This window comes from Nothobranchius furzeri, chromosome 17 (assembly GCF_043380555.1).
Source record: "Nothobranchius furzeri strain GRZ-AD chromosome 17, NfurGRZ-RIMD1, whole genome shotgun sequence".
NCBI lineage: Eukaryota > Metazoa > Chordata > Actinopteri > Cyprinodontiformes > Nothobranchiidae > Nothobranchius > Nothobranchius furzeri.
The window spans coordinates 30,110,159-30,137,561 of record NC_091757.1 but is presented as its reverse complement, the minus strand read 5'-3'; the positions used below and the strand labels follow the sequence as shown (position 1 = coordinate 30,137,561).

Sequence of the window (27,403 nt, the reverse complement as noted above, 5' to 3'; positions counted from 1 at the left end):
AAACTGATTGAGTGGTTGAAATGAGAGGCCGGACGATATATAAAATTTTTTCTGTATTGACCGAAATGATTTTTAAAAGCTGATTAAAAACAAAACAACAAAAAACAGGCACCTGTGTGGCCAACTGCCACCACTATTAGACTGAAGAAAGGACCCGAAGGACCCCAACACACCGTTTTTTAAAGTGTTTTGAGTTTGTTTTATATTTGAAGTTGGATAAATATTAAGAGATTTATTGACTCATTTAATTTATATTGCACACAGTGAGTGTTCAGTTGTTTTTCACAATCAATGTGCTGCTAAAACGTTCAGCCTTAATAATCGGTTTTAGATATCGGCCATCGGCAGCAAAATTCTTCAAAAACCCGTATTGGTCGGCTTCTAGTTCAGCAGGTCATCAAGCTCTGCAGACGTTTATCAATCATCCACTGATTAAAATCCAGGTGTGTAAAATATTCAGGATGGTAGTGCCCAGACCCAGGATTCAACACCGCTGTTCTAAGGCACGGGGCACACCGGAGGCGAACGCATCGCACCGCCATTTTAAATAGTAGCTATTATATTATAGTTATGAGAGTGGGCACACGGGGAGCGCCGCGCCTCGTCCCAGAAGCACCGCACCGAGGCGCTGAAGATAGGTGCCAGTTCTACCTCAAGCGCACAGACTCAACTGCCAGCCCAAACCCAGCCACAGTTTTGATAACTTTAAAATAATGTTGATCTTAAATATTTCAATAAATAGCGTACTTATCCACTGTCAATGAATTAGTCTAACAAAACGCGACGGCAAGTCTGATCACGCAAAAACCATAGTCACTTGCTGCTTCCTGTTCTCAAGTCCCGCGTGATGTGACTATCGCGCGTCCTGTGTGACCACTTGACTTCTCCGCCTCCAGTACCCACCATAAATACCAGTTTGAGGTTTTTTGACAATAATTTTATTAAAAAGCCTAACAACACAACCACTTTCAGCTTTTCATGTTTGTACTGCCAGATTTTAATATACTTACACTGAAAACTGTAAAAGAAGGATACCTTTGTGGACCACATTTGGAGAAGCAGTCGAACTTAGATGGCATTCTAATTCCATCTTTTAGTTCTTTTCAAAACACAGAAAGGTTTTATTTACCTGCAACGTTTCGTTTGCGGATGCAAACTTTGTCAGGCTGACGCTGATGGTGGCGTCACTTCCTTCTCCGTTTATCTGCAGGCAGCATTAGACGGCACTCATTGCAGCGCTGCGACATAATCAGCCTTAAAATGTGGCCTTGAAAGGATACAGCCCCTGAATTTGACCAAAGCCATTCCAAAGTTTGTCAAAGGTTAAGAGTAACATCTTGGGGAGTGAATTATGTTTCATTCACCTGCAGAAAACAGCAGCTGTTCCTTTATTTTTTGGGAGTGGGTTTGGTTGCCCAAATGTGCATCACCTAGGCCTTGTGCATAAGCAATATGGAAAACATGCTCATCCCAGCTGAGTTCTTCTATAGTCACCAACCCCAACCTAAACTTCTCCTGTGACAAGAGAAGGTGGTGATTAAAGCAGCTCACAGCACCCTTAACCGATGTCTGTCCATTCCTACGTGATGTCGTGCTTTTTTGTGAGTTTGGTGAGACTCTAAGCTGTTGTTGAGTATGAGTATAGGAAAAAGCAAAAGTGTGAAAAAATCTTGGCCTCGTGGGGTCAGGCCGACGCAAACAAGACTAGGTCGGGCCAGGCCAGGTGTGAAAATGCCACAAGCTGTTGTTGAACAGACGGCACTCATTGCAGCGCAAACGAGAATGATTGAAATTGTCTAGGAGTGGATGGAGATTATGTGTTATTGATGTTTCCCTCCTGATTTTATTTCCTTACAACGAAACACCAAACTCCCTGATTGGTGTTGAAAGATGATAAAAACAGTCAATTTGCTGTACAGGATGTATTACTTCCTCTTTCAGAATGAATTGGTTTGAACTGTGAAACCGTGTCATGTAGCACCGGGTCAAGTGTTATGGCCGCCCCGGCCCAAAAGCAACAAAGCACATAGACGACAAGCAGCCACCTCTTGCTGTCCAGCTCGCCACAATCACGCCTCTCCTCACACATAAACACACACATCACACACACGTGGCCTGTCTGACGTCAGCGGAGGGGATTTCCCGTGCTATACGAGAGCGTCAGACAGACACCACAAATGCTGTGTCACTTAGTGGCTGCTTTGCCTCACCGTGGCACCCTTCAGCTCCCTGCTTCTTTGCGATTTTCAGTCTGTCGGCCTGTCACTGTTCCGTTTCACCGTGTTCCATCGAGTCTTCAGCAGCCTGCCTGAACTTTCACTGACTTTATCTTGTTGTTAGTTCGGACTCTTTTTCTTCCAGCAGCTGCTTTCCCCTTCGATTTCTGCCCTTCGTGACTTTACAGAAGGGTTCGTCACACAGTTTGCCTTCTTAATGCATCCATGTCAGAGAATCTGATCTGTAAATATTGTGCTAAGGAAAAAAAGAGAAACATGTTTGCTCCGGAATCTGATCTTTTTTATTTTTTCTCCTGTGCTTTTATACTTTTATGCCAAGAGCGCGCACCAGTGTATGATGGAACGATGCAAGTTGAAGACGATTTTTCACACTAAGAGTGAACAGTATGAATGCAGGGCTTCAAAGTATGTTTGGTATGCCATTCTGACGTAGTCTATAAGAATAAAAACCAAGAGCGAGTCGCCGGGCAGTGTCGTGTCTAAAGGTCAAGGCAGGTTTTCCACGTGTTCTCTGCTCAGATCACATCTTTACGTTTCAGCCACAGCTGCGACTTGTCGAGACAGCTTCGCTTATGTTGCGTCACCGACTTTTTGTGTGAAGTCTCATTGGCATTTTGTTCTGCCTGTGAGTCAGCATGGTGGGCTTTGGCGCGTAATTGTCTTTTTTGCCTGTCAAACCGGTGGAAATCTCATTGAGATGGTTTGTGTGAATGTGTGCGTGTGTGTGTGTGTGTGTGTGGGGTTCCACTGTGCAGTCCAGTCCAGTTATTGCAGCCAGCCCTGACACAGATGGTGCTCAGCGATACCACATACCAGAGGCATTGTTTAGGGAAGGCGAGTTCGAGGAGATAATTGACAAGCATAGAGAGGACCCATCCCCCCGTTGCACATACACCTCCCACCTACCTTCACTTTGTCTCTTTATGTCAGCCTTTCTTTTATGGCACTGCACACTCACACACACACACACACACAGGCTCTTTTTGTAGTTCAATCTCCTTTTTCTACTATGTCTCTCGACACCCTCGCCTGCTTCCCTTCAGTTTCACCTTAGCAGCAGAGCTCAGCCCAGCCTCTGATTGGTGGACAGGTCGCCTTTGTGTGCTGTCTCTGGTGTGACGTCTCTCAGGCGAGCTCTGTGCATTTGTGTGTGTGTGTGTGTGTGTGTGTGTGTGTGTGTACACTGTGGTTCATGAGTATATGTTTGAAGAGAGGTGGGGGAGGGGGTGGCTGAGTGGAACATCATATATGAGGGAAGAGAGGAGTAAAAAAAACCGCACGAGTGGGAGGATGGAGCAATAGTGGTCACAAAAAATATCCTATGTATGTGTGTGTGAGAGGTAGAGCTATTGGTAAATGAGCAGGAGGGAGGGGGGTGAGAGAGAGAGAGAGAGAGAGCAAGCACAACGAGAGAGAAAGAGAACGTGCGTACGAGCGCTCATGTAAAACCAGATTAAAAACACAAGATGGCTTCCTGAATGAGTTGCTGGAACACAGATGAGAGAGAGAAAGAGATCAAGAAGGAAGAGAGGGGAGACTCAGAAAGAGACGAACGGGAGAGAGGGGTAGGGGCGAGGACGAGACAAGGAGCCGGAGTCCTCTGATGGGGATTCGGTCAGCAGACGGAAGAGTACGAACCAAAGGAGCTCTGAGGCTTGGAGGGTAAATATTACTCTCACCAGACTATTTTAGGATTTATAGGTGGGCGGGGGCGTGGAGTTGGAGATTGGGGGAGGGTGTGTGTGTGTGTGTGTGTGTGTGTGTGTGTGTGAGTGGACGTTGGCGGGACTGGGTAGCAACTCGAGACAAAACACGTAGTTTATCACCAAGGCAGCCAGGGCCATGAAAACAAGGAGGGCACGCTGTGCAAAATAAAGAAGACGCTTATTTTATTATTTTCATAACAATCAGCTGAGCTCTTCTTCTCCATCTCATCCTCTGCTACCTTCCTCCACTGACACTTGTGCATGCGTTACCGTGTCCTCTGCTACAATAGTGCTGATCTGTGAAACATCTGAAAGCTCTGTGTACAGACACATTACATAATTTTGTAGATGAAACTGAATGTCACGCGCTGTTCCAGTAGCAGAGGAAATGCTTGCTCACTGTTTGAACACAAGTCAAACAAAGATGTCCACGCATGTCTGCTTTTTGATTCCAGTAATGATAAGGCGATGGTGTGTAGGTTGTCTTTTGAGTCATTCAGCTGTTGATAAGCTTCCATCTAAAGCTGGTACATTTTCTTTGGACTAGCCTGTGTCGCATTGTTCTATTGATTGTTAATCCCCCCCCCCCCCATCTCTCATCCTCTGCCTTCTTTTGCCCCCTTCTCTTGTTCTGTTGAATGGCTGTTAAGGTGGAAAACTCTGAAGAAAACAGCAGAGGCTGCTTGGGACCCCCTGAAGTAGCAGCTGAGGTAAGAGAGGTCACTGAGTTTGTGTTTGTGTGTATTTTTGTCATCAGTGTCCTGTCTGGATGAGCGCCCATGTTGCTGCCATTCTCAGCTGTTGGCACATTCTGTGAATGGTTCACGTCAAGCTTAATCAACACAGTTCCTCGCTTTCATGTGGGTTCACAACATTGATTTGGGTTATTTGTGTATGATTTGTGTGTTTGAATGTTTGCTATACTCCACAGCGAATGCCAAAGCTCTTTATTTTAGCCCCGCATTTACCTTCAGATGCAACACAGGTGCGTTAGATTTCCTGAGGCATTTCTCCTCCAAACTGAGAGTAACATCTTGCACGCCGGCTCTTTACCATCTGAGTTACTTTATTTCAAAGTTGTGCAGAGCCAGGCGCCTCGGTGAAGAAGTGGCGGCATCCTCGGTTTAAAGCGTCCCACGCTGCCCGCTGATTGGTGCCAGAGCCAGGCATGTGTAGATACAAGAGACCAGGGAAAGGAGGAGGGAGGAGGAGCACAGACTTAGCGAGGGGAGGCCGTCCCGCTTCTCCTGGGTTCTGGAGTCAAATGAGGTAAAGGGAGTAAAAGTTAGTGGGTCACGCATGCGTACGCGTTTGATTGCTGGGCGTAGTAACCTGTGGTGTGCGGGCGCGGAAAAATGCTGTTCTTCCGCACGTTGTGTCATGTTCATTAGAGGTAAAAATAGCACAGAGAGCCGGCGAAGCTTTACGGTGGAAAATGAGAAAAAAACCCTCAAACATGACACTGCAGAATTACAGAAAACTTCAGGTGTTCCTTTTGCTGAGTTTTGTTTTCCATCAGCGTCACATGTGACACGGATACATTCACCATCATTTAATCTGTAAATTATTCTTTTGCGTGTGATATTTTGACATTGTTAGCCTTTTGGCTGCCTCAAGCTCCAGTTATGTCCTGGGTGGAGTGTTTTCCTCACTGAGGTCTGTTTCCCACACTCACATGTCCCCGGTTTCACGATGAACACCTTGTACACCCTACAAGCCAAAGGCGTTCATTTTGACAGAGTAAATGAGCAGTTTCACATTGTCATTAAGTGTTTTCAAAGACCGCATAACCGCTTCGGCAAGATGGAACACAAACACATTGAATAGATGGAGGTAAAATGGAGTCAGGTGGCTTCATTTCAGTTTTACAGCTGCTTTCTCTGCTGTTCAGGAAACAAAACTATATTCAAAGGGTTACCACAACAAGGTTACAAGACAGACAGACTGCACTTGCATGATTTTTTCTTTTCTTTCCACGCCCTTACACAGGATTTCCTTTTCATTCAGGAGATAAAGCTCACACTCAGATGGGGCAGAGCAGCGCGGTGGCTCTCAGAGCTGCGATGGCGTGACGGAATATTTGTTATTCATATGTGAAGCTATGGAATCCCTGTCCTCCTTAGCAAGGAGTTAACACTGACCTAGTTTCCGTGGCAACACCGAATGTCGGATGACATCATTGCTTTAATTTTAGCCCAGCTCTGAAGTGCGATCACATGACCAGCTAGCCAGCTCCAGTGTGTGTGTGTGTGTGTGTGTGTGTGTGGTAAGCGGTTAGCTGCAGAGTACAGACTCAGGAAGTCGAGGGTTTGACATCAGCTCTTCCATTCAGCGTAAGCTTTCGATGTATTCGCTGCTCCGTAAGGTTTCCGCTCTCAGAGTGAAGTTTCCCACCTGCTGAGACACACTAGTTACATAAGTTCAATTCAATTAAATTCAAGTTTATTCATATAGCGCAAAATCACGACAAGAGTCATCTCAAAGCACTCCACATGGTAAACATTCATATGCAGGTGAGTTCGTTAAGCCAGTTAGTAAAAGGTTTCCTATATAAGGAACCCAGCAGGCTGCATCGAGTCACTGACTAGTGCCAGTCTTTACAGCAATCCTCATATTAAGCAAGCATGCAGCGACAGTTGAGAGGAAAACTCCCTTTTAACAGGAAGAAACCTCCAGAGGATCCTGGCTCAGTATAAGCAGCCATCCACCACAGCTCGGAGTTCCTCTCCATTAGAGCTGGAGGTCAGATCACCAGAGCCTGCACAGGGACTGTGAAGGCCACCTACCTTTAGAAGCGGTTTGCCAAAACAACTTAAGGAGTGAGGCTTTATTGGCAATAAAAACAAGTTATGTCCAAGAGGAATGGAAGTTTGCAGCAGCGCAGAAACCGCTCCCACACCCCCTTTAAACCACCATCGCAGAAATCTTTGAAAATGGACACGATTGCGACACATTATCCCCACGGTCTAACTTCTTACAAATGACCTAAGGCTCCCTGATGCCGGCTCGACGTTGTGGCAGTTCGGCACTACTGTTTTCTAAAGGAGGCCTTATACTGTTATATTTTATAGTTTGGCATGTGCCGCTGTGTTAATCTGTTATAAGGATGACTAATCAGGCTTTCCAATGGTAATATGATTATTGCCAAGAAATATTACAGACAGTAATAATCAATAGGGATGGACAATATATCTGCATCAATATCAGTATCGGCCAATGTTCGTCATTTTTTAACATATCGATATCAGTTCGATAAAATAAAATTGGGCCGATATTAACAACCGATATTTTTTCCATCTCGTCTCCATTTGTTTGCCTGTTTCAGAGGCTGATGGGGGTGATGTGTATTTGTTTAGTCATGTGAACAGTGAATGAAATCATCTCAGAACCATAAATGTGTGTGTTGTGCGTATGTAATAATGTAAATTCAGCTTTAATAACTTTCATTCTATACAAAATCTGCTGGTTTTAGAAGCATTGATGTCAGTATATCGATATCGGCAAATATCGGTTATCGACCTTAACAGTGATCTTAATATTGGATATCGGTATCGGCCCAAAGATGTCATATCGATGCATCACTAATAATCGACCTAACGCTTTTTCCCTCACCGTTCTAAGTTGATGCCCAGTCCTTTTTATAATCAGTTATGTCCTTAACACCGCAGTATCAATATCTCCATAGACATACTGAAAAAAACTGTAAGCCCATGATCAAGTTGAAGGTTAGTTGTTACTGTGAGTGAAAAACAAGCCTTGACTGTTTGTGTGTGTGTGTGTGTGTGTGTGTGTGTGTGTGTGTGTGGTGTGTGTGTGTGTGTGTGTGTGTGTGTGTGTGTGTGTGTGTGTGTGTGTGTGTGTGTGTGTGTCTGTTCTGTCTTATCGATCCCCAGTGAGTCGTGGAGGATGGCTGCTTATACTGAGCCAGGATTCTCTGGAGGTTTCTTCCTGTTAAAAGGGAGTTTTCCTCTCCACTGTCACTGCATGCTTGCTTAGTATGAGGATTGCTGTATAGTCACTGACACTAGTCAGTGACTTGATGCAATTTGCTGGGTTCCTTATATAGGACACATTATTTCTGATTGGCTTAATGAACTGTGAACTGGAATGTTTATTATGTGAAGTGCCTTGAGACAACACTTGTCATGATTTGGCGCTATATAAATAAACTTGAATTGAATTGAATTGACTGCTGACCTGCGCACACACTCGGCACAAGTCAAGTTCTTTTGGGTCATGAAAACTTCTTTTAAAGATCTATTTTATGTCATTTTTAAAATCAGACAGTTAAAACATTTCACTCAACACATCCTGTGATAACATTAAAACAGTTTAGTGATCATAAACATTTTGTATCTTTCCAAGAAGTGTACTTGTGTCACATTTAACTTGCCAGTTAGCACACCTCTGTCTCTCCGCCATCTGTCCTGCTGGACTCAAGCTGCAACGAGTCCTGCAGCTAGATCGATATCCTGAGTGGCACAATGAGTTATGACCAATGGGGTCATTGGCGTCTTTGGTGGAGCTTGTGCTTCACGTTGGAGGGAGGTCGTCAGCCGCCTGGTGCCGCAGTTAATAAAAAATGAATGGAAGGAGAAAGGGGAGGAATTTTCAGCTGTTGCTCGAGCTCTTTAACTCTCACTCCGCTGCTCTGCTGCTCCCATCGGGTGCCTGGTTTATACAATCCTGAATCCCTCTGCTGCCAGTCGCTGCCAGGTTTTATGTAATACAGTGCAACAGCTGTTGGAGCCTTCATCAGGCACTATAGAAACACACACTTGAAAATCTTGATTGCTGAAGTCTATTTAAATGAGTCTTGTAGAGCCTCCAGATATTAAAGGATTGGACTGAGTACAATGGTACAAAACGAGAAGATGCATCTCTGAGCCATCGTCTGCTGTGAACTTGAGTCATTATAAAGATTTTTGTGTACACATCAGAGTGGTGTGTTTGTCCCTTTAAATCCGGCTATGTCTGACTGGAACATATGGGAAGCTAATCTTAGCCCTAGTCCTGAGAGCTAAGAGACAAGACTGGCTACCAGCCACAGTTCAGAGGGAGGGTTCTTGTGCCTTCTGGCTTTCCTCTGACCAACTTTTGTCTTTTGTCCCTCAAAAGACAAAGTCCAGCCAGTCGGTCAGGGTGTAATGTGAGCTGTAAATGTCCGTCACCCAATCAGAAGTCACTGGTCTGATCATGGCTGCAACATTAGCTTGACAGGTACACTTAGTATGTTTGTTTTGAAGCGTTTGAACTCCATCTGTTTCCCTTCTGCCGGTTCATCTTTCTTTGTCTCTGATCCAGCGTTTCCTCTTGGAGCAGAGCTGATCTGAGTTCTGTTCCTTCTTTTCATTTCTCAAACCTCAATCACAAAGAGCTGCCTCTCAACCCCCCCATCTCTTCCTCTTCATTAATTTATTTGTTGCTCCACCCTAACTGCCTCCCCACCTATCATCACCTTTCTATTTTTTCTCCTCCCCATGAAACAACTCCCTCTTTCTCTTTGTGAGTAGCACAGTGAGAGGGTTTTGGAAGGGGGCGGGGGGATTCAGAGGGTAAACTCCCCAACTGAGAAAATCGTGCTGGCTTGCACGTGCCGAATGTCAGGAGATATGACTCAGACTGGATACCCAACACAACGCAGCTCAATTATCCACACCCAAACACACCTTGAACCTTATACCGGCTGGCTGAGCAGCAGCAAAGACAAAAGAGGAAAACAAACCATCTCATTGGTTAAATCAGCAAAGCAGTCACAGAAACTTATATCTCTTGTTTGTTCAGTCTGAACACTGTTATGCTTCTACCATTTTTAAACCAGCTGTGCCCTTCACCCTCTCGTCCCACCCACTAATAAACCCACTGACCCTCTGTGAACAATCCATCACTGTGCACACTGGGCTGTGCTGCACGTGTGGAGAAAAATCTTTAAAGCTTGCCTTTGCATTTGTTGACAGATTGTGCATTAGCACGAACATTACTTCAGCCTGCACAGGAGAAATGGCAGTTTATGTTGTTTGTTGTGCGTTTGTGTGCTGGAGAAGAGATAAAGAAGCAGGGGAGGGGAAGCAGAAGGGCTGTCGGATCAGATGACCTTGATGCTGTTTGACTGCAGGACAACGTGGTTGGGGATGGGGGTGTGCTGTTCGATGAGAGCAGAGGTGGAGGAAGGTGTCAGCTGACAGGAAGTGAAGGGGCAGGCCTCATGACATAGCTGTTGATTCAGTCAACACACACACACACACACACACACACACGTTGTGTTTAAATTAGAATTTTACAATTAAAATTTAAATCTCTTAAATAAAAATGTATTTTAATTTTGAATTTCTAACTAACTTCTGTTAGTGTGTGAGGGGATTTAGCTGAGAAGAAAAGAAAAGATGACTCAGACTTAGTCATACTCAATTCAACACACATGGCCAGGCAAAAGACTTCTGTTGTCTGTCATCCCTCCTACAACCAAAACCTTCTTCCATGCTACTGAGAAACAGAATGAGGCAGAGAACTGAGAGATGGAGAGAAAGAGGAATGGAGAGAGATGAGGGCGTTTTGGATGACAGGTTGACTAGTTTGTCAGGTGAGATGATCGGAGGAAGATTCGGAGTCTCTGATGCATGTTAAAACGTTAAATAGTCTGGCCCCTCCTTACTTGGTGTCACTGCTTAAACCGTACACCCCTGCACGGTCACTCCGCTCGGAGAACCTCATGCTCCTCTCGGTCCCAAGATCGCGCCTAAAGACATGTGGTGATAGGGCCTTTGCTGTGGCAGGTCCTAAGCTTTGGAACGAGCTTCTTCTCAGCATAAGGGCCTCCACCTCTGTTGCGGTTTTTAAGGCAAGGCTAAAAACCTACTTTTATGATCCGTCTTTTAACCTTTCTAACTAGTTTTTATAGTTTTACTTATAGTGATTTGTGCACTCACTGTATTGTGATCTGTATCTTGTGATACAATGTTTTTATTTTCTGGATGTAATGTTTTATGTTTTTACTTGATCTGTGTAGCGCCTTGGTGGCATCTTTTTGCCTGTAAGGTGCGATTTATAAATAAAGTTGAGTTGAGTTGAGTTAAGCTCTTATGCATCTGATTTTCTCTCCATGCCAGGTTACAGCAGATTTACAGTAAGTGTGATTTCATTATCACTAAAAGTGCCATGTGAGATTGTTGCTGCTTCACTAGTCAACTATAAGCCCTACGGTCATGTAGGGGGAACAAAGGGGAAGCTAATTAAATAATATAGAAATGGGTTAGTATTAGACAAAAGTTAGATATGGTAGTTGAACAGTAACTCGTTGTGGAAAGGAGCTGTACGATAATAGGAGTAAACTATTAACTCACCATTTCTGGTTAAACTTTGATTCATTTCTGTTCTGTTGCTCCTTGAGATAGCCAAACCAGATTCTGGTAAGCACTAGAAATGTTGCCATGGTCAATGTGAAATGAGACCTGTTCTTCATGCAGAAGGTCATGAATCACCCTCAGCTCTTACTGACAGCGAGTCAGTAGCTTCTCAGTAACTCACCTCGGCTTTCGTGAATATCTTTACTTCATAATACAAGCTATCTGAGGACAGTAAACTGGAGTAAACCTGTCCACATCATCCAATTAAGTCCAATTTAAACCCAACTCTACTCGGTGCAGTTGGGTTTTAATATTGGTAAGATCCACAAAGTTTACTTTATTTGTCATTAACTGTGTTGGTGTTTTTTACAACTCATTATGCAATCACTGAATGAAAAAACAATCATGTGTAGGAATACTGTATCTAAAAAATTCCATTAAAACTAAGAAAAAGTTTAATTAAAACAAGTACATATTACTACTATTTATTACATACCCTAATTATTCAGCCAAGCCTGGCATTCCTTGAATGGATTCATGTCACCTTTTGTGTCAGAGTTTTAAACAAAACCACCTCATGTTTAGAAATAATGGAGTTTCATCATTTTTGGTTAAATCTTGAGAAAAACATTTTGCCTAATCGCATGTAATTAGGCGAAGCCTCCCTTTATTTGTCACCACCTGGCATTTCTGCCGTACTGTTACATCAAATGGTAACTGTGTGAAATGCACAATTATGACCATTTTTGTGTTTCCTAAAGTGACGGCCATCTTGAATGGGGATAATCAGCTTAAGACAAGTTAGAGGTGGCTTTGTTATGTTTAGAAGTAAGCACAAAAGTATACGTAGTAAAGTTAAAGAGACAACGTTTGGTTAGCGTTATTCTCTGGATGTATCCATTGAAATGTTGAAAATGAATTAAATGTTTCCTAGTTGTTGAAAAATATTGGCGGCTTCGTAACTCATAACCATAAAAATTGGGTCTAAAATACATCTAATACATAGCCTCTGGATCTAAGTTAAATTCAATTCAAGTTTATTTATATAGCACCAAATCACGACTAGAGTTGTCTCAAGGCACTTCACATATAGCAAACATTCCAATACACGTCAGTTCATTAAGCCAATCAGTAAAAAGTTTCCTATATAAGGAACCCAGCAATTGCGCTGTAGCGAAGCGTCGACGGCTCGATTTTGTGAATTTGTCGACGTCAGATCCGGTAGTCGACGCACCACGCCCACTTGTTGCATCCCCAGGAGTTTGTAAATAGAGGAGGAATCTGCCTGTTTTTCCTCCTCTAGTTCGCCGTCTTGTCCGCCTTTAACATCTCCGCCAAATACCGAAGATCCGGAACAATGTCCGTCCGCTTCTAGATTACTGTTTTGCCCGCCTTCGTCTCCCGGCAACGGACAACAACATCCGGGGTCAAATGCGCTGCTTCATCTCTACCGCAGATGTAGAAAATCACCGGTAGTTTCTCCCTTCATGAAGGAGCTTCTTTCAAACATCAGGAGAGCTGTTTTTGTGGTAGCAGTCTCTCCTCCGTGCTGGTCTGCTTGCTGGGTGTTTTTGGTTTATTTAAACTTGGTAACTTGAACTTAACATTGGTAAAGCTACTGCTAGCATTTTCGCTAACAGCTTCTTGCGTTTGGATAAGCTGTTATGTTTTGGTTTAGAGTTCATCTTTTTTGTGGTGTAGATCTCCCTTTTTTTACATATAGTGTTGTGGGTTTTTGGTTTAGTTTAAAGGGACTTTACGGAGTTTTGAATTTTTATGCTCACGATTGCCCCCTCAGGCCAAAAGCATAACGGCAGCTTCAATAGTAGGCTCGTGCACGTGGCGCGCATGCTGTACGTGCACACTCCTTAACGAAAATAACAGCTGAGACAGTCCCGTGTGTGTGTGTGTGTGTGGTCCGGAGGACAGAGGACAGGAGAATGCGCAGCTAAATTAAATAAATAATTTGGTTCTGTACATTTCTCTTCAGCACAGCCGACAAAGGTTTAAGATGGGTCAGTCCTCCTGCATGCTCAGATTATGCCCTTCCCTTGCTTGAAAAATTGTTCCAAAATGAAAGATGAACCCACATCTTTTTTATCTGTGAATTCAATGCTGTTCGGCGAGTCTCAAATAAAAATTTGGGCATCTTACTGTAAAAAAATATACCATTAATGTAAAAAATTAATTCTAAATAAATTATGTTCACATCCAGAATCAAACCCGGGTCTTCCGCGCGGGAGACCGCCTTCTTACTGGGTAAGCCAAAGCATATTCTTTTGTATCTGTAATATTTATATTCCTGATGACAGCTGAAACAATGTTCAGAGAACAGTTGGGAGCAAAAATGGCTATTTTGTTGCTAATTTGCAGGAAATATCTAGAAGAAAGTAGCTAAGGGTCCTTAGAAATGTAGCTAGGTTCATCACTAGGTGTTAGGAACAGCGACAAAGTCGCTGAGTTGGCACTGCCTCACTCTCTGCTGCTAAAGCTACGGATGGCAAACGCTACGGGTTATGCCTGAGCGTGAACGCGCATGAAGCAGCCTGCTCGACCCGAGCATCTCTCTTTTTCTGTGATTTTACAGAAAAACAGGCAATCACAGTAAAAATGCCAGGGTTCATTCTACAGGACCAGGGCATTGCAGGAGAATGTATGAAGAAGAAATTTATTATTTCTATAAATGTTTTGGCTGTCAAACTTCCATAATGCCCCTTTAAAAAATCACCTTGAGCTTGGTTTAACCACCCAGTTTAGAGTTTGGAGATCCTTATTTTGGTCCAGAACTCAGTAATCTTTGCCCAGTGGGACATTCCTAGTTATTTGTACTTTTGTTTAAATTCCCCACAGGCAGAATTAGTTTTATTGTTCCCAACCTGTGGATGGAAAGATTTATGTTTGTTGTTGTTGTAAATAAACCTGATCATAATTAAAACTTTTAAATCCCATGTTACTGTCCTTTCCTTTTTGCACACGAGCCAAACTCCCCAGGAAGGGTCGTAACACCACTCGCCTCACACACATAAGTGACCAAAACAAAGCAGCATGGAGACACTCCGTCTCCAACCACCTCTCAGGCAGCAGCCTGCACCCCCATGTTTTACATGTCACCAGAACATAACCAACCAACACAATAAAAGCAGTGTTATACATAGTGGAAGGCCTGTAGTGTTTATTCTCTTACAGTAACAATTGATCACTTTTTTGAGGAATTTATTTGGGATTTTCTGGTTTTTATTAATTGTGCAATAGAAAAATAATAATTAGATTAATCGTCTGAATAGTCATTAGAATAGTTGACTATTCGATAAAATAATCGGCAGAATTTTTAAAACTAATCATTTACCCCCATCCCTACTCAACAAATTGCATCAAGTCACTGACTAGTGTCAGTGACTTTACAGCAATCCTCATACTAAGAAAGCATTTAGCGACTGCGGAGAGGAAAACTCCCTTTTAACAGGAAGAAACATTCAGAGGATCCTGGCTCAGTATAAGCAGCCATCCTCCACGACTCACTGAGGATCGAGAAGACAGAGCAGACACACACACACACACACACACACACACACACACACACACACACACACACACACACACACACACACAACATATATACCAAGTAGTTTTTTTGTGTTTACATTAGTAAATATTATATTTGGTGAGAGATAAATATATTGTATCTATCCTAGTGAATCTATAATTAAACAGGTAAACTAGTAGTAGAACATTCAATGTCAAAGAAAGTAAAATGTTATTATCAGGAGAGGGAGAATGTTTTTGTGGTTAGCAACAGTGTTCAAGCCGATGGCCGCCCCCTCCATGAGGGCACCACAGTTCAGCAGAACATCATTGTAGCTTCTTCTGGGGAGAAAAACAGAGAAAAAATAAAGTTAACAGCTGAAATAGCAGGAAGTAATACAGTTAAAGAGCAATTGTAGAAGAACGTAGTAGAGTGTGGAAAGTAGTCAGTGTGTCCTCCAGCAGTCTAAGCCTATAGAATGTTTTAAGCCTAGTCTTAAAATTAGACAAGGTGTCTGCCCCACAGAGTAAAGCTGGGAGCTGGTCCCACAAGAGGAGAGCCTGGTAGCTAAAAGATCTGCCTCCCATCCTATTTTTAGATTTTCTGGAAACCACCAGTAAACCTGCAGTCTGTGAGCAAAGTATTCGGTTAGGAACGTATGGAACAATCAGGTCACTGATGTATGATGGAGCTTGATTATTAAGAGCTTTATATGTGAGAAGGATGATCTTAAAATCTATTCTGAATTTAACAGACAGCCAATGTAGGGAAGCTAAGACAGGAGAGATATGATTTCTCTTTTTAATTCTGATCAGAACTCTAGCTGCATCATTTTGGACACGCTGAAGACTTTAACTATATTCTGTGGACTTCCTGAGAGTAATGAATTACAGTAATCCAGTCTTGATGTAATAAATGCATGAACTAGTTTTTCAGCATCACTCCTGGAAAGGATGCTTCTAATCTTAGCAATATTCAGAAGGTGGAAAAAGGAAATCCTACAAACCTGTTTAACATGGTATTTGAATGACTTGTCCTGGTCAAAGTTAACACCAAGGTTCCTTACTTTGTTCTCGGAGATTAATGTAATGCCATTCAGGTCAGGTGATTGACTAAGCAGTTTCCATTTCTGGATTTCAGGTCCAAAGATTAGAACTTCAGTCTTGTCTTGATTTAAAAGCAGAAAGTTTTGAGTCATCCACTTTTTTATGTTTTCAAGACAAGCCTGTAATCTACCCAACCGATTAGGTTCATCAGGGTTAATGGATAAACATAACTGAGTATCATCAGCATAACAGTGGAAGTTTATCCTATGCTGTCTAATGATTTTACCAATTGGGAGCATATATGTAGTAAAAAGAATTGATCCAAGCACTGAACCCTGTGGTACTCTCCAAGTAACCCTGGAGTATGAAGAAGATTTGTCATGTACATTTACAAAATGAATTCTATCAGACATGTAGGACTCAAACCAGCCTAACTCTGTTCCTTTGATCCCTGTAACATGTTAAAGCCTTTCTAAAAGAACATTGTGATCAACTGTGTCAAAGGCAACACTGAGATCTAACAAGACTAGAACAGACACAAGATTCTTATCTGAGGCCAAGAAAATTCTTTTGTAACTCTCACTAACACAGTTTCAGTGCTGTGATACTCTCTAAAACCAGACTGAAATTCCTCAAACAGATCATTAGTGTTTAAATGCTCACGTATTTGGATGGCCACTATTTTCTCCAGGACTTTGGATAAAAATGGAAGGTTAGATATTGGTCTATAATTCATTGGGTCATCTGGATCCAGAGAAGGCTTCTTAAGTGAAGGTTTGATTACAGCAACCTTAAAATCCTGTGGCACATATCCATTTACTAAGTATAGATTGATTATATCTAAAATGGGAGCAGTAACCAAAGGAAATGCATCTTTAAATAATTTGTTTGGGATTGGATCTAAAATGCAAGTTGAAGGTTTAGATGAAGCTAATATTTTTGATAACTCTGAAACCTCAACTGGATCAGAATAGTTCAGTCTCATATTAGATGCAATGTTTCCTTCTACGGGAGCCTGTGAGGACAAAATGCAGTTGCTGATTTGTAACAAATGGTTATAAAACTTGCGCCATTTATAAATGTTGCTTTACACATTTACCTCTTCGCTTGTTGCCCGGGCTCCCATTGATTTTTGACACTAATGGCCATCTGTTGGCAATGTCTTGCTCAAACACCAAAATACTGCTTGCTTGCAATGATTTAGGCAGGGTTTTTCCTTGCTCAAATTGAGGCAGAGGTGGGTACCATCCTGACCATGCGCCAGCACATGCATACTCTGTGCATTCAACTGCCTCACTTTTTAAAGGCAAAATATTATAAACGGCTCAATAATATGCATTAGATTGGTGTTTAGTTCCCTTTTTCCCATCTGATATTTATAGTTAAAATATTTAGAAATATTTGACCTACATTTCAGTAACATTTTAGGTTTGTATTAATAACACTCATCTTAGTCAAAATAACACATAAATATATCCAGTAAAATATAATGCATTATATTAACATGCATTTTTATTGGAAATGGTAATAACATTTAATTTCTGCTGCTAACAATGTAATGGTGGCATGTCTACAGGTTAGGGTTAAGGGGGGTGTTCCATTTTGCCTTGGCCCCCAAAATGCGTAGAAACGGCCCTAGGTGTGTGACTGAGTTTTGAAGGTGATCTGAATTGTATCAAATGTATAAATATTACCTGTGTATAAATTATTGTTTTATTAAACATGTAGTGGAGATAAATCTACCTGCATTTGACTTTCGAGCTTTGTTTTTCTTGCTTTTATTTGATCTATTTTCCTGTCCTGTCTGTCTCTCATCTTCCTGCATCTCCTCTAAACTCTAGAAAAACTGCTGCCTGGATTCTTACTTTTTCACCTCATCAGTTACTTTTGAGCAGATCAAAGGGATCTTGTGCGCGTTTTGATGCTGCGTCAGTGAGATGAAATCACCGCAGCACACGACGAGACGAGTGGAGCGCGTCACACCCGTATGATTAAAAGACAGAATACCAGAGAATAGAAACAGATATGAACGATCATGTGTTAATAATACTGTTTTGTTGCGCCACCTTGAGAATGTAGCGTGCGCCGGACGCAGCGGGCGCACCAACGATCAGCGCTCTGCGTCCTCTCCGTTCCACAGAATCCTCGCTGAGACCATAAATATTGTAATATAGGTAGAAACTGGATCTTTCCCTGAAAGATATCTAGCCCCCCATAACTTGATCCCTGCTCCTGAATGAAAAACCGGACATTTTGATCAGTGTAGGAAACCCACCTGCACGCCACCGGACAGAGAGTGAAAAGTGGACTTGTCCAGGGAAAAGACGACGTATGGTCAGCCTACAATAGCACCAACCATAGATATGTACCAACTAGCGAGAAAAGCAAATTTTCGATCTTCCTTTTCTGCAGCGGTTTTAGCTCCTTTTGGTGCACCGCTGCTGATACAGCGCCCCTATAGTGGTGCAATGCTGCAACTGCAGTTAAAATAACATCCATATAGCTGGGGGCAGAGTGAAATCAGGCTGGGGCGACACAAAAATAGCTGGAGGCGGCCGCCACACAAATTTGAACGCAGGAAAACCCCCGAATTTAGGTATGTGCTGCCCCCCATTGCCAGGGAAAATACACACTGTCATTTTAAGGAAATCATAAATGGTGTAAAAATACATCAGAATACCTCCCTGTACTGCTAGCTACCGGATACTGACCCAGTTTGTTTTTGACCATTAGGGTATATTTTGTCTGTTGTCTCAGTGTGTGGACCTTGGACTTCCAGTGAGGTTTAACTTCTGAAAGTCTCCTTGAGTCCAACTGCAGCTGTTTGCTGTCTTCGTGTTTATGACTTTTTTCATTCCCAAAGCTATATAATAACTTATTCTTGAACCATTTTTCATTTTCTATGTTTTGATCTAACTTAAGGTTTCATACAACTGTTTTTTAACACAATGATTTCACTATTAAATGCCAGAATACTGATTTAAAGTCCAGTATTCAAGGACTGAAAAGGGAACTCTTGTGTTGAACTGGGAAGGTGAAGAACTGTGGGTTAAGAGCATGTGATTCAGAGGATAAGTTGAGCCTTCAGCTATGAACACTGCGTCACAGCAGCTGAGTGTGAGTGGGAATTTGCGTGTATTCATGTATCCGTTGGTGTGTGTGGTCGGGGATAGGGAAATATGTCCGATGTGCCCACCAAGTGGTGGAGGCAAGCATCTTGGTGGGAGACACTGATCTGACAAGGCAGCTACGTCATTGCTGCACGTGTTTCCTTTCTCTCTTGCTCCCCTGCTCTCCCATTCTCTTATTGGTACTCAATCGTCACATGACCTAAAGCTCTCACTTCTCTTCTTCCCTTTGACAGTTTCGGCTGCGCCATGTTTCTCTTTGGTTTTGACGCTCATCTGTGTGTGTTGATACGAATACGTGTGGCAACAACGAGACAGACAGTGCCCATTTGGAGGGAGCGCATCAGAAAGTGTTGGAGCGATAATGCCATGCTAGAAGGAGTACAGGAACCAGAATAGAGGAACTCATCGACAGCGGGAGCCAGGGCAGATTTAAAAATCCAGAGAAAATAAGAGATCAAGACAGAGCAAGAAAAACAGGGAAAGTCTAAATATGGGAAGCAGAGAGCGTCTAGTGATGTTAATCTGCCCATAGCAGAGTGTAGCTGACACACACTCAGTTGTGCAAAAGAAAAATAGTACGCAGGAGCTCTCAGCGGTCTACGTTGAAGAGACGGCTATGCCCCCCCCATATCCAATTCCTCCTCCTGCTTTCACAAATCCAGCTATGTAGGAGAGAAGAGAGGACCACAAGGCCCTTCAGCCAGCGAGTGGGAAAGACGAGACATCCAACGATGATGACGAGGCTGATAATGATAATGGCAGTGGCGCTAAGGCAGAACTCGGGTGAGAAGAGAACAGTATGTTATCGTAGGCTGGATGACAGGAGCTCCATTTTGTTATTATACACAAATGTTTTAGGCTGACTACATCTTCTGGCAACAAGCTGCCGATCCTTTAGCTGTGAGACGATCTTCTGTTCAGACAGAATAACAGTCAGATGAACAACTGAACAACTTTTCTCCGTCCCTCCTGTGCTCTCCTCCACTGCCGTATCATCCTGTTCCTCCTGCTCGCGGTTGTGTCATCGCCCGTTCCTTCTTCATTGCCATATCCACTCACTCTTTGATTGTTGCATGTCATTCATATCCGTCTTTTTTTCCCTTTAACCTGTGTAACTGAGTAAGATCTCATTGTAGAGTTTCGATAAACGGTCGTACATCAGTTGAGTCACGGCTTCATCCAGTCAGAACCGTTCCAGATCAGCTGCATCCTTTTGGGATGCTTAAGGAAGGGCCGGCAAGACCACTAGCAAGCCTGCTATCGCTCACTCACCAGCCTTCTAGTGCACATAGCCTCGTTATGGGATTTGATATCAGCCACAGGTATAGGACTAAAGTTGTTTTAGAGTGAGAAATAGCAAAGGGATACGAATGTGGATGAGAAGGAAAATAGAGATTGACGAGGCATTATCGGCGGCATCTGCTTTGGCACAGAGCTCATCTGAAGTTGGACACCGACATGAAGATGAACAAAATCACAGCAAAGAAGAGCAGATGATGTTTAAAGTGGGTTTAAAGAAAAGAAATGTCGCTTTTATTTATAGATTGTCTAATCACTCAGCTTCTGTTTCGCCTCAAAAGCAAAGAAGGTCAGTGATTAAAGTCAATTTTTAGGTAAGATAAAAGAAACATACATATAACCTGCAATGAAACATCATCAAATGCAGCAGCGCTGAAGGGCGTGGATAGAGTCAGAGCGAGGTGTTCTCATTGGTAAGAGCTCTGCTGCACTTAGCTGTTTCCTAGGCTGCTGCTATCAGCGACTATTCCCCACAGCTCTCTGTGTTTCTGCTCACTGCACACTCCTCCATTCCATTGTACGTGCCCGCTGTGGCTCAGATAATGGCCTCTCGCGCTGCACACACTGACGAGAGAGGAGATGGAGGGGGAGTCTACACGAGAGGGAGGGGAATGGAGGGAGGGAAGGTGGGGGCTGAGAGGAGAAGCCGACTGCATGTGTAGTCAAGTGAAAGAAAGAGGATATTGAAAAAGGGAAGGGAGGAGCAGACATAGATAATGAGAAAGGAAAAAGGAGAGAACAGAAAGATTTGGCTTTAAGAAGAGCCAAGAGAATAAGAAACGTGTGCTCCGTGACGGGGGAGGTGTGGGTTGTGTGTGCGGTGGACTGCGTGAGTGTGTGTGAATATGTGCATGTGTGTTTTGGTGCTTTCCGTGTCTGTGCACTGCACTGACAAGAAGGAATAAGCCAAGAATCGGACCAAACGTGGATCGATTGCTTATGCACTGCTGTGCCAGCAACCAAGTCTAATGCTCCCCTCTGTCGCCTCTTCTTTTCTCTGTTTTTGGACTGGCAGCTTGGTCTGGACATCTAGAACGGAGTAAGTATGCACTGCAGATCTTCAAAGCTCTCAGCCGGCTTAATTTACGCCAGGGTCTCTGTTCCATGTTCCTGCTCGTCACGGCAGCAGAGGAAGGGGTGGGGGAAGAAGGAGGTGGACGAGAGGGAGGATGGGGTGGTGTTGTGTATGTGGGATTTAGGTTCAGCTGTCTACTCACAAGCTGCACTTAACCCCCTCAGCACCACCACTACTATCCTTCAGTGCTTTGTCTCTTCCCTCCAGAATTTTGTGCAGCGTCAGTTTAAAACAGCTCTCCTTCTCTCTCACCAAATCCAGGCTGCCATGTTTGAATGCCTTCCAGTTTGTCCGGTCTTCCAGGTTTGACAAGTTCAGATTCAGTTAGATGTGGTGTTGTGTGGTTGGGTTTACTCTGTGACATGGGCTGAGTCTGTACAAGTGTGTGAAACAGAGTGAGACAGGTAAAGGTAAGACAATGACACTCGGCTCTGCCAAGGTGTAAATATTTGGCACGTGGCCTGTACACCCAGGCGTTTGTATAAAATGCTTCAGGTGTCATTATATTTTTGTCACTGACTTCTACACGTGGAGGCCATTTTTAACGGACTTAAACTTGAGATATGTGAGACTTCAGTGTCTTTTAATTTGATTTGTGGTAGCGTGTTTTCATCTCTCCTCTAAACATTCTGTGTCAAACCCGCTGTTGGTCCCTTTTTTGTGCCCGTAACTGAAGAGAAAGAGGAAAGGACAGTGTCTGTGTGACTGACTATGTTTGTGGGATGTTGCAGTGTTGCAGTCACCCTGTTTCAACACACTGCAGTTCTCATAACTGCCGCACCTCTACCCCCTCCTTCCTTTTTCCCATCTGATGCTGTCTATAGTACAGACATGGGGCCTCTCACGTATTACATGCCGGCTGTTGGTGGCTGCCCCCCTTTCCCCTCCCTCACCCCAGGACCTCCGTTAGACACCCATCGCAGAAGGTGGATTGAAAAGACCCAAACATACAACCTGTCCTGTAATTAGCCACTTCAAAGGCTCATTTTAATAATATTCAAACGATGGGGAAGCTGAGCATCAGACCACTTCTGCTATCGTACACTCCTAGATCTTCACACAGAAGCCATCGTCTGTTGTTTCTTTTTGGCAGAACATGAAAGGATGGTGGATAACTCACATTAATGTTGGGATGGGAGACCGTCTGTGGGATTGAGGTTAGATTTTATACAAAGGTAACTTCTTTTCATGGTTTAGGTTGAACTTATCATTTTCAACAAAGAATATTTATGCATAGTCAGTTGTTCTATTAAAATTAGACTAAAGCAACAATTACAGTTTATTGTTTTTCTTACAAGGCTCATTGAGCTGGTTGGAATACTTTGTACAGCCAAAACATGAACTCTGTCAATGATTTCTGAACCTGCCCTTGAATTATCTTTGTTATTCTGTCCCTCTAGACTCAGGTAATTCGAAGTCATGAGGAGCAAGCAGGGCTGAACACGTTTTGGGAGAAACATCTTAGGAAGATGACTTACATTTGCAAAGCTATTTATGCTAAATAGTCTTCAGTTTGAGCATCTCAACAGTCAAACTGTGATCGGACTCTGAGCCTGTAATTCAAGACATGGTCATGTGACCTTTGCTGGTTTCAGTGTAACTACCTGCATGGGACTGGAGAGGAAATGAGTTATGTGGTTCTACTGATGAGCTTGGGATCACTGTTAATGCTGAAGCCATTTTAACCAGCAGAGCAACAGTTTTGCTTTTCTATCTGTTGTTTATAACAGAGAAATTCATTTTCCACATGTGTTAATCAAAACTTGCTGCTGTGCTTCTCTAGCTCTTTCATACTGGAAGAAAATCACAGAGAAATAGAGGAACTCATTCATGGATGCCATTAAAGTGTCCCAAAAGTAGCTTTTAACTCAAGCACAGCATCACTTTTGCTAATTTTACGTACGATCTTTACTATTATAATTTGACCAATGTTCAATGTGCCGTTAAATAAAGTTTTCCCTCTTCAGACATTTTGATTGATTGAATAATTTTGGCTGTGAAGGTAAAGTTGCATCAGAGTATGTGATTCACCTGTTTTAGCAGCAGCACACTCACTAACTCTAAACTCTGCATCATCAGAGCACCAGTATCTCCTGTTCACAGCATTTCTCTTTTCCTGATGCCCAGATCAAAACACACCATTTTGCCTACATTCCTTCTTCTTCATCATCATTTTGATAATTGTTAGTTTAAAATGCTGCAATGGGTATGCTGGGAGCACCAGGCTAAACTTTGGTGCTCACGCTTTCACCGAATGGCTAAACCCTTAATGTAACGTCTAAACACTGAACAGCGTTAAAATATTTTACTCTTTTTTTAACCAAGAATTCCAGTTTTTGTCTCTCCAGACTCGTGATTATACTTGTACTAAACACAGGAGAATTGTCATTATTTAGTGGATGGAACATATTAACTTGCCACAGCATATTAATCTTAAGACATCTACGTAAGTAGAAGTTTGATATTTTGGGTTTTTCTGGCAGAATTTTAGGTAACTTGTGAAAACATCAGAACACAGTGTACCCTTGGGTCATCCATTGGAGATTTCCCTCCAACTGCCTGCTTTGCATAGGCCAACTGATGTGAAGCATTGTGTCTGTTCATGAAACAACTGAAAGCTTTGGCCTATTACATGAAAAACTTGACGCACTTCTTTTTTGTTATGACATTAATTTAGGCTGAAATAGTTTGCTTTGGCTCTGTTGATCTGGCCCAAAGGTACTATACTCTGCTATATGCATGTGTGAAAGGTTGGAGGGAAACCCTGGAAATGAGCTAGAGTGAATGTTACCTATAGTTGCAATTATATCAAATGAATATCAAAGTCTAAAATATTAAATCCAAAGTATTCGTGTGATATACCTGGGCACCAGAGCATTATTGGCATTGATTGTATTTTGTTTCTTTTACTACTTAACTGAAAATTTGGATTTTCTTTTTATAATTTCACTAACTCTGCTCCACATTTGTCTTTCAGATTATTCACAAAGCCACTTCAGTGGATGGCCCCAGAAGTGGAGGCCAGATGGAAATTGGTTCACATGATCGCCTCCAGGAAGGCGAGTTGAGCCTTGAATTGGCCAATGGAGTGAGCCCCTACCCTAATGATGATAAGGCAGCTATGGAAACAAAACAGCAAAGGGCAGGAAGTGGGCCTCCAAGGCAATGCTGGGTGCCAGGACGTGGTAAGGTCAGTGACACCCAAGAGCAACCATGTTGGAGCAACAGCAGTGGTAGGACCTCCAGTGAACTGGTCCACCACGCAGACATGGAAGATGCCCACAATCTAGTGGCTTTTTCTGTTACTGCTAGCACTTTGCCACCTTCTTCCTCGACTTCTTGCCACCTGGTTGAGGCTAAGATAGCCCAGCTGTATGAAAAGTTTACCCTGGAGACAGGTGGTGATGGGGCTCATTCCAGAGTGTTTGCAGGGGTGCCTGAGGGAAACTGCCAACCTCCAGAAGACCTTCATACCTTACAGACGGCACTGGACCAGGCCAAACATGGGCACAAGCCCCCCAACTGTAATTGTGATGGGCCTCATTGTCCAGACTACCTTGAGTGGTTGGAAAAGAAGATTAAATTAGCAACTAAAGAGGATCAAAGCTCCCAGAAAATAGCTGATGGTGCTCCACACTTACTGCAACCCAATTTGCAGCATCACCCTCAGACCTACCATCAGATTAATGGTGCTCATCATATGTCTAATTCATGCTCCAAGCAGCAGGAGACAACTCAAGTGCCCTGTTCCAAACCTATTCCGTGCTCCCCCCAGGTGCTTTCCTTAGTCAAAGAGAAAAATGTCAGTCTTAAAACAGCAATTGCCATAGATGCTCTGACTCAGTTATCTGGCTCCAATCCTCAAGCAATCGGTTCTTTGGGCCAAGCGCTGTTCAAAAATAGCTTCCAAAATCAACAACACACCGAGAATGTCACACCTGGTGCGATCCCAACCTCTTTGACTAACAACTCATCGTCTCGCTCACAGTCTGTTCCTCCAGGAGTGCATACAAACCAGCAGGTCCCGTCATCGTCATATGAACACCACAGACCCCAATCCCAGGGCCATCAAACCCATGTTACACCTTTCCCATCCTCTACCTCTCCTTTCCCAGGTCAGGGGAAATCTACAGCTTTCGGTTCAAATCTCCAGCGGCTGCAGCAAGGCTCTGGCAGGGAAGTTGAGCAGAGGAATCCATGGATATATATGAGGCCTGAGACCGAGCTCCACTTTGCCACTGCACCTCACAATAAGTTGGACCCTATGTCAGAGCTTAAACAGCTGCTTGGTGACACCAGTACTGGACTAAAGAATACCCCTTTTAAGCTTCCGGCCACACAACCGCTCAACATGAATCAGAATGGGGGAATGCAAGGTCAAGAGAGCCCAGCACTGGCCAGCATAAAGCAAGAGTTAGATGCTGGTGATCATTACCATCACTTAGCTTCCATGGGGCAATATGGTTTGTCTAATGGTCAACAGCAGGCTCAGCATTATCCTGGTAATTTGTTGTCTCCTGGCCAAGCAGCTATCAGTCACTCCACTCAGGCAGCTCTGCAACACCACCTTCACTACAGGAGGAACCTCTTTCCTACTCACCCCTCTGGTTTTGGACTACCAGGCACCCATGCATCAATGGCTTGCCAAAACCTAAAGAAATGGTGGCCACAGGTGGATGCAGAAGGTTTGCCTCTTCTGCCAATCAAACCAGAACCTAAGGGACCCAAAAAGAGGAGAAGCAGCCAAGGATCTCCTGCCGTTAAAACAACGGGTGGGATGATGTTGGGCCCTCCCCTCCCCAAACCCAAACAGATAATCATCAAAAAAACTAAGCAGAAAGCCTCCATGCCAACCTTCCTGCCTCAAGCTCAAATAACTGTACAAAAAACACCTGTCCATGTGATGGACAGCTCCCCAGCTCTGAACAGTCTGCATGCAGGCACTCTCCTCCCTCTGCCCCCCCTCGGTAACTCCACTCAGGCTACTGCTGCAGGTCTCCCTGCCCCAGTCCAATCTCAGGTATCCGTTTGCGACACCTCAGTGACTTCCTCTTCCACTGTTTCTGTTGCATCAGAACACACTCCAGCTCTCATGAATCCTGTGTCCCAACCTGTGGCTTCTTCAGCCCCTGTTGCATCAGAAGGAGCAGGCATGAGCCAGAGCTCCACTAACACCAGCAACACCACACCTGTGACCTCCACATCTTCATCCAACACTTCACAACTACAAAATCTTATCAATATAGTTCCAAAGTTCGAAGAACTGATCCGCCAGTTTGAGGCTGAATTTGGAGAGTTAGCTTCTGATGCGTCTGCCAGTCGGTTCAAGGGTGAGACTGCTCCAACCCCTAAGCCAGGAAATCAATCCCCGAACAGTCTTCAGGACCCCAGTAACTCATCATCTCACACCTCCCAGTCAGTTCCCTCTGTTCCCACCACCCAAGCCAGCTTTACACCTCATTCACAAGATCAGGAGATGATAGTCAACAAGCATGAGTCAGGTACTCCAAAGGATGCAACAATGAGCCAGGCACCCTCGGAGAGTCCCATGGAAACGAAAAGGGAAAGACCTGTTGATGTTTCTCAGAACCAAGAAACCATTATGGACAAGCAGAAGCTGTCTCGAATGTTAGAGGATGCGTTCAGCGTGCAAGGCTCTCCGCTGCCAAAACGAGTTAAATTGGAAACTTCGGGGGATTTAGCAGTACTGTCAACCACCTGCTATTCTGAGGAGGACACACCAACGAAGGATGGTTTACACTCTTCTCCATCTCTTAGAGGCTTTCTAGAGTCCCCTTTGCGCTACTTAGACACCCCCACAAAAAACCTGCTGGATACTCCTTCCAAGGACCAAGCATCAGATTTTCCAACCTGCACCTGCGTGGGTATGTTTGTGTCATCTCTATTTATCTCTAATCCTTTGATTCATTATTTCAGTGTTAGCAAAGTCCTTTTCTGAAGTGTTTTATGTTTTAGGACACATTTAAATAAATCTTTACTTATTTAGCCACTGTTTGTTTGTGACTTATACTTTTCATCCCTG

The 27,403-nt window shown here is 43.5% G+C and overlaps 1 protein-coding gene and 1 long non-coding RNA gene across 6 annotated transcripts in view; one reads left to right on the top strand and one right to left on the bottom strand.

The window, feature by feature from the left end:
• The window catches only part of tet3 (tet methylcytosine dioxygenase 3), a 49,119-nt gene that overhangs the window by 10,342 nt on the left and 11,374 nt on the right, over window positions 1-27,403 (top strand). The window contains exons 1-3 of one of the 5 annotated variants that reach the window (XM_015971948.3): window positions 3,760-3,899; window positions 4,594-4,653; window positions 24,338-27,245. In XM_015971948.3, coding sequence (XP_015827434.3) covers window positions 24,386-27,245 — 2,860 coding nt within the window. In that variant the 5' untranslated portion in view covers window positions 3,760-3,899; window positions 4,594-4,653; window positions 24,338-24,385. Of the gene's footprint in view, window positions 1-3,759; window positions 3,900-4,593; window positions 4,654-19,650; window positions 19,770-21,182; window positions 21,325-24,337; window positions 27,246-27,403 lie in introns of those variants that run through there. The other 4 variants (XM_054731250.2, XM_015971949.3, XM_015971947.3 and 1 more) reach the window with 4 other exon arrangements.
• On the bottom strand, window positions 4,995-8,480 carry LOC139063710 (uncharacterized). The gene is made up of 3 exons (XR_011517078.1): window positions 8,349-8,480; window positions 6,237-6,337; window positions 4,995-5,197 (listed from the first exon to the last, which is right to left on the bottom strand). It is a non-coding gene; the product is annotated as an uncharacterized lncRNA (long non-coding RNA).